Raw genomic sequence first — 12,055 nt, forward strand, 5'->3', positions numbered from 1 at the left:
TAGTTTTTTTCAGAGTTCCCTGTTGTCTTGAACACACTGAACTGGGAAGTCTGAGATTTCAGATTTCAGGGTCGGGTGCATGCATGCTGACACAATCGCCAGTTGTACGGTGTTTCCTCCGACACATTGGTGCGGCTGGCTTCCTGGTTAAGCGAGCAGTTTGTCAAGAAGCAGTGTGGATTGGCAGGGTCGTGTTTAAGAGAATGCATGGCAGGAGTTGCAGCGATGGGACAACACTGTAACTACCAATTGGATATCATGAAAAAACTCAGTTGTTCACAATTCCTGATATTTAGTCCTCGTAAAAATTCCCTGTCTTAGGTCAGTTAGGAGGGACCTACCTGAAGTTGTCCAAAAGAAACTCATGTTTTCGTGGCAAAACATTTCCCACTTGGAGTAAACAGTTTCCGTTACGAAACCTTTTGCTACAGTGCAAAACATTTTGCAACAGTGTCTGACTAGTGAATACACCGCAGGGACGTCAAACAGGTATGCACTTGGCCCTAGCCAGGACCATACCATTACCAAATTGACGATTACATCCAATAAATTGGTTCCACAATGTACAAGGCAATTTCCCTATCATTCAATACATGGGAAAATGTGTTTGTCAATCAGACTTAATCATAACATTTCATCATTATTTCACAAACGGAACACTTTTAATAAATGTCTCTCAACTCTCATTACTGACTCCCAATCATGGCGCGCCGGCCACGTATTTCTATACGCTCTTATTGGGAGAAAAAGAGAAGAGAAGATGAGAGGGGAAAGGGTTAGAATGCAATCAATAGACACAGAGTGTATGTGCTCCTCAGACTGTAAAGCCTCTCCCTCCTCTCATGAATGGATTTTTGTGTGAGTGTGAGTGTGAGTGTGAGTGTGAGTGTGTGTGTGTGAGTGTGTGTGTGTGTGTGTGTGTGTGTGTGTGTGTGTGTGTGTGTGTGTGTGTGTGTGTGTGAGTGTGAGTGTGAGTGTGAGTGTGAGTGTGAGTGTGAGTGTGAGTGTGTGTATGTGAGAGGGTGGGAGGGAGGAAGGAAGGAAGGGAGAGTACATGGCAGCAAATAGATGCTGCACTAGTTCTGGGCGCTCTAAAAACAGAGCGAGAGAGAGAGAGAAACCTCCGTACCCAACTGAACACAGCACCCACTCTCTCTCCTCCATCTCTCTGTCTCTCCCCCTCCATCCTTCTCTCCCTCCATCTCTCTATCTCCACTGAAGTACTGTAATGAAGAATGGAGCTTCCCTTCAATTACATTTCCATTCACTCACAATGAAAAAATCTTTCAAAACGACCACATTCAATGCACACATATATATGGATCTATTTAAAGAAGCGGGAAGATGGTTGAATTATTGGTTAGATCCAGTTCCACTGTCCTATTAGATTGTGAAAGCTGCGTAGTGCATTCACACTAATTCCACATCAACACGGCAAACACAGCAAAGCACTAAAGAAACAACACACATATAAGAGGAAGAATCATTGTAGACTATTTTCCATATGTCTGCTGGTATTCTCTCTGTCTATTTGCTTTAAAGGAGAGAGTGTTATTTTCAACATTGTGGAAACAGCACGGAGAACATACATGAGCCTAAAACATAATTCCATAGAAAATGGGGGTGATTTCACCAGAACCGTCACTGTTGGATCCCTCGTTTCATCCACATTTGATGGTATCATGTGGATAATCCTAATCCATGTGGATACAGTATTGTGTTAGGGATTAAGAGGTAAGACTCTAAGTAGAGGTCTTTTTAAGATAGAATGTGAGGATATGTGGAGGATCTTTGCCACCACAGAGCCACATAAAGACGAATCAGCATCATAAGGCATTATAATGACCACTGAGTTACATAAGACCTACTGTAGTTAGTATTATTATGCATTATAAACTGGGTGGTTTGAGCCTTGAATTCTGATTGGCTGTAAGCCGTGGTGTATCAGACTTTATAAACTGCGTGGTTCGAGCCCTGAATTCTGATTGGCTGACAGCCATGGTATATCAGACCGTATGACAAAACATTTATTTTTTACTGCTTTAGTTACATTGGTAACCAGTTTATAATAGCAATAAGGCACCTCGGGGGTTTGTGACATATGGCCAATATACCACGGCTATGGTCTGTGTCCAGGCACTCCGCGTTGCGTCGTGCATAAGCCAGCCCTTAGCCGTGGTATATTGGCCATATAACACACCTCCTCGGTCCTTATTGCTTAAGTATACCACAGGTATGACAAAACATTTATTTTTACAGCTTTAATTACATTGTTAACCAGTTTATAATAGCAATTAGGCACCTCGGGAGTTTGTGGAATATTGCCAATATACAGTATCACAATACAATATACAGTACCATGGCTAAGGGCTGCATACAGGCACTCCACATTGCATTGTGCGTAAGAACTGCCCTTAGCCGTGGTATATTGACCATATACCACACCCTCTCTGGCCTTATTGCTTAATTATAACCACCAACGAGCTGCATAGTGCTTGGTCAACATTGTAAAAAATATTTTTGTTGACATTCAGATACTACACTCCTGTAGTTATGAAATTAAACTGGCAGTGAATGCACTGGCCCAATTACGTGTCCATATCCACTGGGCTTCATTTGCTATTTTTCACCCATTCATATTTCTAAGTATGTATGTACAGAATGTGCTGATATTCACATGGTCCAAATTCACAGAGGTGCCTTTCGAAGCAGAGAACTGTAAGAATTGGGGGAGAGGCATCTTTGCTGCAGGGGGCCATATGTTACCTAAATGGGAATTCTACGTGATCACACAGAGTGAGAGAGCGAGTGTACACGGCAGCAGATAGATGCTGCACTAGTTCTGGGCGCTCTAAAAACAGAGAGAGAGAGAGACCTCCGTACCCAACTGAAAGCAGCACACACATCTCTCTCTCCTCCATTTCTCTCTATCTCCCCCTCCATTCGTCTCTCTCCCCCTCCATCCCTTTTCCTCTCCGTCTCTCTATTTCCACTGCGGAGGCTAACAGCAGGGGTACTCTCTTCTGCTGTGGCGATTGGAAGCCAGTTACAAACGCTGCTATTTTGTGTGTGTGTGTGTCTATGCGCGCACACGTGTGTGTTCGCTGCACTGAGCGCAGGAGCACTGCCAGGAGAGAGAGAGAGAGAGAGAGAGAGAGAGAGAGGGGAGTGTTTGGCTACTTCTGCTGTGTATTCTTCTTCTCCGTCTGATAGGATGAGGAAGAGGATGCAGCCGTGAACACTGACTTAACAACTGTATGAGGAGACCTGACAGGTAGACCACAGCCTCTCAGAGGGGTGTGGCCGCACCCATTGAGGGCGTGTCTGACTGGAATCTCTGGACCTTCATCTAGGCTGTCCATTTGTCAGTCTTTAAAGAAGAACGAACAAAGGCAGTGCCGAGGGGCGGCGACTATGGCGAGTTTTGGGAAACTTACGGACTACTTCAACCGTCGTAAGTCCCGCGAGGAGCTGAGGGGGGGCAGGAGCTCACGGAGGAGCGGCAGCTACTGCTGTACGGTGGCGGAGGCCAGGTAATGACACTCACCAGTGTGTGTGCATGAGTATGCATGAGTGACAGGGGTGTGTGTTTACCTTGGTGTGTTTATGTACGTACCTTCGTCTGTGACGGTATGCCATGGGTACCATATATGGGAGTGCCATATGGTTGTTGTTTTTTGCAATAAGATCCTCCTTTGAGATGAACAGACCAATCTCAACCAGAACTGTAACTGCATAACGGTATCACACGGGGTATCGGTAAACATGTTTGCATCCAATCTTTTTTTTATGCAAGTGACTGGTACCTGTTGGACAACAAACAATGACAGGCCTGATGGTAACACAACAATCGTCTCTAAACTTTCTAAATATCGAAAGAACAAAATACACTAGACTGAGATTTATGTCGGTGAACCAGATCATGCGACAAATGGCTGTGGAAACGGTTTCCTGCGATAGTTGGTATAGAATAACCATGATGTCACTGCAAACTTGCAGTCACGCGATGCTATGCTGTGTGGTCCTCCCAGTACGGTTTGGAAAAGCATGCAAAGTTTATTAGGCTAAAGATGAAATAAATTAGGATGAACTTCAGAGGCCGGTGAAAGTGCACAGTGATGAGCTTGATGCTCCTTTCCAATAAATATCAAGGGTCTTAATAATGTTGGTGACATGATGATTGGTGATTGGCTGCCAATTGACTCTCATCCAGAGTGCTTCTACACCTGCATTGCTTGCTGTTTGGGGTTTTAGGCTGGGTTTCTGTACAGCACTTTGAGATATCAGCTGATGTAAGAAGGGCTTTATAAATACATTTGATTTGATCTATAATCTCATTATGTAGCCTACTCTTTGTGCTATATCTGCGAGCTGTTGGCTAGACTGCACATGCGAAGACAAGAGTGGGAACATTTGCTGTTTATCACAGATTATTTTGTGCCAAAACCATTGACAGAGTTAGAAATGGAAACACATAGAACTTCTATTTTTATTCAGTAAGTAAAAAAGTATACAACAGTGCTTTTTCTGTGCACTACGTTATTAAAGACAGCTTCAATTCTCAAGAAGCCCGTTTGATGGAAACAGACCGCTGCTGATAAAATGTGCATATTTTTTGTGTGAATACTAGAATATTCGCTTGAAAATCTGTCAACGAATTGATTGACCATAGGTTGCCCTAGAAGGAGAGGCAACGGGGGGGGGGGGGGCACGAGTCAAGGATGTCCCTATCGCTCCTGAGTTAGTGTCCAAATGTATATATTTAACCATGCAACATGTTATATATTTCTGTTTGGTCAGGCGTCTGAAGAGACCTCTAGACATTTCAGATCAAGTCTGAGAAATGTACGTTTGTAACGTCGTCTACTCAGCCAAAAGCGGAGTCTGCAAGAGTAGGCCGCAGCAAACCCGCGCCTTCTCCTGATTCACCCCCGCCACCGGATGCTGCGACTAATGTCGGCCCCGCGGGAACACTGACTGTGGAGCTGCTACAATCCGTGATGGGCACCCTCAAATCCAAATTGACACTCTCTCTACCAATCTCAGGTCAGAGATATCAATGGTCAAAGACGAGCTTAAAAAAATCTATCGAGGGTAAACAGAATAAGCTTAACAAACACGGAGCGGCCTTATCGGAGCTGGAACGCAGTGCTACAGACCACAGCCCTCGCATTAGCGAGCTAGGGGCTAACATTGGCTCATTAACAACTAGGGTGGCATACCTCAACAATAGATGTGAAGATATGGAAAGTACAATGCGGAGGAACAACAGGTGTCTTCTGGGAATACCGGAGGGAGTGGAGGGCCCAAGACCGACGGAGTTCATGGCCAAGCTGCTTCAGGAGCTGCTCGGCCTGGAGGAGAAGCTGCTGCTAGACCGGGCCCACCGCACCCTGCATAGCCGACCCCGGGATGGAGAACCCCCGCGACCATTTGTCATCAGGGTGCATTTCTTTCACATCCGCCATGACATACTGAGGAGATCGGGAGAAGCATCTCCTCTCCTCTACAAGGGTAAAAGAGTCTCGATATTTGTGTACTACACCACGGCTGTGGCTAAGAAAGCGGCTGTTGTACTGCATGGTGTGGAACAAATGGTTGGTTAGCTGGTCTTGTTAGCAGGCTAGTTAGCAGGCCGGCTGGCAGACTGGTTGGATAGCGAAGCCAACTTTGCTGGGTTCATTGACACTTGAATGTTGTTCTTTTTTTTTCATTTCCAACCCATGTTGGTGAGTATACAGTTGACTCCCCACTATAATGTGATACAATGCAGATATGCACAAATATATATTATTTATTCCCATTATTCACATTATTGCTTTTTATTTGTATCATTACTATTTTATTTCGATCTAAGCCACCATTCATGGTTCAGTCGCAGTTTTACCACTTTTATTGGTCTTAAACCTTTCTTAACCCAGGTTAGTTTTCCTTAGACTCTACTGGGGACCGATCTTTGCATGTTTGGTTTACTCTGGTTAAATGGTCACAAATCTCAGGTAGCACAGAGTAAGAGTTATCATGCTTTGCTCTAAACTTTTTTTGTATTGAGGGTTTTGCTTGCTTCTCAGTTGAGGAGATGCTTTGGCAAGGGAGGCTGTGAGGGAAGGGTTTTTTCTCTCTTTATTTGTATATCGTTTTTATGTTTTTTTTGCCCTTTGTCACTTGTCTTTGTTTTTTAAATTTGCGGTATTTGGGTCAACTAAGATATTTAGTTTACATTGTACCTTGTCCTTTACACGTCCTCTCTCTCTTAAGACATGACTCAGCCTAGTGTAGCCCATCCAGCTGGAGGGAATGGTTTTCATTTTCTTACTTGGAACTGCAGGGGCATCAATAACCCAGTTAAATGTAGTAAGGTGCTACACCACCTTCATCAATTGAAAGCTCACATCATCTTTCTCCAAGAAACTCATCTGAAGGTATCTCAACACTCAAGTCTTAGGTGCAGATGGGTGGGTCAGGTGTTCCATTCCTCATTTCAGAGTAAGGCAAGAGGGGTGGCTATTTTCACTTCACAGATCGGTACCTTTTACAAGTTCTTATGTGATTGCAGATCCCCATGGTAGATACATAATTGTCAATGGTAGGCTGCTCAATACTTCTTGTTAATATTTACGCTCCTAATTGGGACAATCGTGATTTTTTTTCCCCAAAGCAGTTTTCTCTACACTCCCCGATATGTCCTCTCATATGTTGATCTTAGGTTGGTTAGACCCACATTTGGATCGATCCTCCACTTAACCTACTACCTTGTCAACCTCAGCTAGAGTTGTCCGAACCTTTATGTCTGAGTTGTCAGTTTCAGACCCTTGAATATTTTTTAAATCCATCTGGAAAAGCATATTCTTTTTTTTCTCATCGGTTCACCACACCACACTTGCGCAAATACTACTTCCTTGTAGATGACAGACTTCTCCAATCCATAACTTCATGTTCATATAATCCAATTGTTGTATCTGACCACGCCCCTGTTACTATGGAAGTGGTTTCTCAAACTGTTGACAACCTGCGACCGCCTTGGTGGCTAAATACTCAACTGCTCAGTAATGAGCACTTTGTCAATTTTGTTTTGGATCAAATCAACTTTTTCACGAATACAAATAGAACCCCAAACATCTCTGCGTCTACTCTCAGGGAAACTTTGAAAGCTTATATCAGAGGTGAAATGATTTCCTACACTGCACATGAGAACAAACTGAAAAAGGATAGGCTATCTATGTTAACATGCTGTATTGCCCAATTAGATTACATTTATGCCGTTTCACCATCATCAGATATTTATAAGGAGCGTTTAACTTTGCATGCAGAATTTGACACATTATTAATTAACAGACCAGGTTACTGAACTGCTTGTCAAGTCTAGGAGCACTTACTATGAACAAGGAGATAAAGCCAGTAAATTATTAGCTAACAAGTTACATCAACTATCATCATCACACCAGATTCCTAAAATGTATATCGTTAGACCCTAGGGGGGTCAATTAATATCGTTAGACCCTAGGGGGGTCAATGATGAGTTCAAGAGATTTTACCAGTCTTTATATACTTCTGAAAGTAAAGTGGATATATTGGAATTGGATAATTTCTTCCACTCACTTGCTATGCCTTCTGTCAGCCGGGATTTGGTCAAAAAATTAGAGCAGCCGATCACTGTTGAAGAATTGTCTAATGCTGTCAAATCCCTTCAATCCGGGAGAAGCTCAGGACCTGACGGCTACTCGGCAGAGTTTTATAGAAAGCTTCTCTCTAAAATAGGCCCTATTCTAATTGAAATGTACATCGAAGCATTTGTAAATGGTGCTCTCCCACAGACTCTCACTCAGGCAACCATTTGTCTTATTCTTAAAAAAAACAAAGACCCTCTTGACTGTGTATCATACCGTCCAGTTAGCCTGCTAAATGTCAACTATAAAATTCGAGCCAAACTTATGGCAATGCATCTGTTTTTCACCTTTATTTAACTAGGTAGGCTAGTTAAGAACAAGTTCTCATTTGCAAGGAAAACAGTCCTCCCATCAATTATCTCTCCGGATCTAACAGGATTTATTAAAAATAGACACTCATTCTTCAATCTTCAACGATTATTTAATATTATATATAATCCCTCTGTTACCAATGCCTCTAAAGCCCTTTTATCCCTGGATGTGGAGAAAGCATTTTTAAATATCTTATTTTTGCATTTTCCAATTAAGAACATTCAAAACCAAAGTGAAAAGATATTAGACAACGATAGGACAAAGTGACAGTAACAGACTAGCGTAACAAAAATAAATTATTATAATTATTATTATATAAACAAACATACAATAAGAAAAGAAGAAAAACAGAAAAATAACGAGACATTGGATCACCTGCCGTAGGCTACATATTATACATTACGTGTGAAACATTATGTGAGGATTCTATATAGATTCAATCAATGAGATGTGGGGGGAGATTCTCCATATAGTCAATAAAAGGTTGCCAAATTCTGTAAAATGTCTTTAACTTATTCCTCAGCAGTAAGTGATTTTCTCCAAAGGGATACAACTATTAACTTCCGATAGCCACATTGCAACGGGCAGGGAGGAATCCAATTTCCATTTCAAGGCAATACATTTCTTGGCAATCGCTAGCAATATTTCTGTTAGCTTTATAGTATGGCTTTGCCTAAGATTGGTGTTAGTAAAGTTACCCAGTAGACAGACCTCCGGGTCTAAAGGGAATGCAACCCCGTGAATTGAGGATATGGTATCGCATACCCCCTGCCAGAAACCGTGTAGTTTTGAACACTGCCAAGTGGAATGGAGGAATGTTCCTTCATCTGAGCCACATCTAAAACATAGGGAGGAGATATCAGGGTTGAACTTGTGCAGTCTAGATGGGGTGATATAGAGCTGATGGAGGAAATTAAACTGGATCAGTCTGTATCTGGAGTTCAATGTGGATGTAACACCATCCCTGCATAGGTCACTCCATAGATCCTCATCAAGATCAATACCCAGATCCTTTTCCCATCTAAGTCGGGGTTTATCTAGCCCAGGCAGTGTTAGTCCTGACATAAGAGCATTGTATACACGGGAAATGGTCTTGAACAGTGGTTGGTCTGCGTGGCAGAGTTGTTCAATAGGTGACATCTTAGGTAGGTTCCATTGTCCCTTGAGAGTCACCCTAATAAAGTTTCGTAGTTGTAGGTAGCTAAAGAAGTCCCTGTTAGGCAAGTGGTATTTCTGTTTCAGCTGATCAAAATACATAAGAACTCCCTCCTCGTAACAATGTTCCAGAAGAGTGATCCCCTTATCAGACCATGGTCTAAAGTTACTATTCTGGAAAAACATAGGGATCAATCTATTGTTCCATAAAGGGGTTTTAGGAGAAAGGAATCCCCCTCGTCCGAACAGCTCATGCAGTTTGCACCATGCCAGGACAGAATGTATGATTAAAGGGTTGTCTGTGATGGTTTTTATAGATTTTCTGTCCCATTTGTAAAACAAATCTGCCCCAGTGTCATCATTTACCTCAAGCTTTTCAATGTTCAACCATGAGGGAGAGGGACCATTGTCAAACATCTGAGCCAGAAACCTAGACTGTGCAGCCCAGTAGTACATTCTAAAATTGAGGAGGCCCCTTGACTGTAATCAAGGGTCAGTTTATCCAGGCCAACCCTAGGGGTTTTGCCGTGCCAGATAAACCGTCTGGTCAGCTTGTCGAGAGAGGAAAAAAATGCTGCGGGAACAGGGATAGGGAGAGATTGAAACAGATATAGAAATCTTGGCAGGACATTCATTTTAATTACATTGATTCTACCCAGTAGAGTGAGAGGTAAGTCCATCCATTTACAAAGGTCAACCTCCACCTTTTGCAACAAACTGGCCAGATTGAGTTTATAGAGGTTGTTCAGATTACCATCCACCATTATGCCCAAATATGTGAAGCCCATAGGCGACCATCTAAAAGGAAACTTGTGCTTGATGGTATGATGGTAAAAAGATAAAAAGATTTCGCTTTTATCAAAATTGACCTTATATCCAGAGAAAGAACTATAAAACTGTAGTAGGATCTGCAAGTGAGAGAGGGAGTCCGCAAAGAGTGATAAGGTCGTCCGCAAAGAGTGATAATTTATGGGTATGGGGGCCCACCTCAAAGCCATGTATGTCAGGGCACGTTCTAATAGCCTCAGCCAACGGTTCGATGGCGAGGGCAAAGAGGTGGGGGCTAATTGGGCAACCTTGTCTGTTCCCCCTATAAAGAGGGAAAGAGGAGGAAGTAATCCCATTGGTAGCAATCTAGCTTTAGGAGATTTGTAGAGTGATTTTATCAAATTTACAAACACGGTACCTAAACCGAACTTTTCCAAGACGCGAAAGAGGTATGGCCATTCAACCCTATCAAAGGGCTTTTCAGCGTCGAGGGAGACTGCAACGCTAGGTATTTGGTTTTTGTTAGCAAGGTGAATTATATCAAAGAACCTTCTGAGATTATTGGAGGACAATCTATTAATTATGAAGCCAGTCTGATTTGGGTTGGCCAACAGGGGAAGGCATGACTCCAGTCTCTTAGATAGCATCTTGGTGACCAGTTTATAATCTGTATTAAGGAGAGAGATTGGTCTATAGGAGGCGCACTTTAGCGGGTTTTTCCCTTTCTTGTGGATTACAGTAATCACTGCTTGAGAGAAGGACTCTGGAAAGCAGTTGTCTTCTCTGGCTTTTTTAAGTACCTCCATAAGGTAGGGACGGGAACGTTTTTTATCCAAAAATGAAAATACTGCCCCCTAGTTATAAAAGGTTAAAAGAATAACCGGGTGGTCCTGCTTCAATTCACCTTCTTAGATACAGTACTCAACCGTAGAATTGATTGTTAAGAGGTTTCCTTTGTGTTCAACCTCGTGTTGCGTTTGCGGAGTTGGGACTAATCATGAACCTTGGCTGCAGCACGTGATCCTCTAGTCTAGTATGTCAGTTCTTAACTCACATGTTTTATACCCTAGGGTAGAAAGGGGCTTTATCGTCCTCATGACATGCTCTCTGGGTTCCCTGGAGCGTAGATAGTTACGAGGCAAGGTATTAGGATTTATTATGAACTCTTTTAGACTAAAATCACAGTCTTATCTTCACTAAAACTTTCTCTTTCATCTAGAGATTCTGTACACAACATAAAGTATGTAAAAATCACATATACATTATGAAAACTCTTCAAGTTACAATGTTTTCATAATAACATTCCTCATTTAACTTTCAATAACATCATAAAATATACATACATTTTCATATTCCATCCATCCTGATTCCCAGCCATTTGGATTATGAAATATATTGTCCCAAAGTCCATTTAGTTGATGTTCTGTAGTTTTGGGCTGTAAACTCTTCATAAGACACACAGACATTCCAGTCTCTCACATTATAGACCAGAAAGGAGTTGGTCTGCTGCCTTATAATTTATGATGGGCGTGAGGTCATAAAACCCCTCCCACCTCCATATCTCTGTAGATCTGTGATCCACTGTAACCTGATCATCACAGGCCAGGCATGACATAAGGTATTCTGTTCAGCCACGACTCGGAGAAACATCGGATATTACAGTTCTTCAGATTGCGTTGATAGGATAGTCTCGAACGGAGCTCGTCCAGTTTATTCTCCAGCGATTGCACATTCGCCAATAGAACGGAGGGCAGTTTATACTTTTTTATTGCTATTATCAATTAAACCTACAGGAGACAAGTTAAGGCAAAAAAATCATGTTTGTTTTTATGTGAGATTATAAGAACAAGTATTATTAATAAGAACAAAAGAAATAAGAACACCTACAGTGCATTCGGAAAGTATTCAGCCCCCTTTGAATTTTTCCACATTTTGTTATATTACAGCCTTACTCTAAAACAAATTAAATAGTTTTTCCCTCATCAATCAACTGACAATACCCCATAATGACAAAGCAAAACCAGGATTTTTGAATATTTTGCAAATGTATAAAAGAACAACAACTGAAATATCACATGTACAAAACTATTCATGCCCTTTACTCAGTACTTTGTTGAAGCATCTTTGGAACCGATTACAGTCTCGAGTCTTCG

At 42.1% G+C, this 12,055-nt stretch overlaps 1 protein-coding gene across 2 annotated transcripts in view; it reads left to right on the plus strand.

The window, feature by feature from the left end:
* Positions 1-3,162: 3,162 nt before the first annotated feature.
* ankfn1b (ankyrin repeat and fibronectin type III domain containing 1b) overlaps positions 3,163-12,055 on the plus strand; it is a 248,155-nt gene continuing 239,262 nt past the window's right edge. For both annotated transcript variants that reach the window (XM_031799412.1, XM_031799413.1), the window contains exon 1: positions 3,163-3,533. In XM_031799412.1, the coding sequence (XP_031655272.1) occupies positions 3,415-3,533 (119 nt within the window). In that variant the 5' untranslated portion in view covers positions 3,163-3,414. The remainder of the gene's footprint in view (positions 3,534-12,055) is intronic.

The sequence above is a fragment of the Oncorhynchus kisutch genome, linkage group LG20 (genome assembly GCF_002021735.2).
Source record: "Oncorhynchus kisutch isolate 150728-3 linkage group LG20, Okis_V2, whole genome shotgun sequence".
Classification (NCBI taxonomy): Eukaryota; Metazoa; Chordata; class Actinopteri; order Salmoniformes; family Salmonidae; genus Oncorhynchus; species Oncorhynchus kisutch.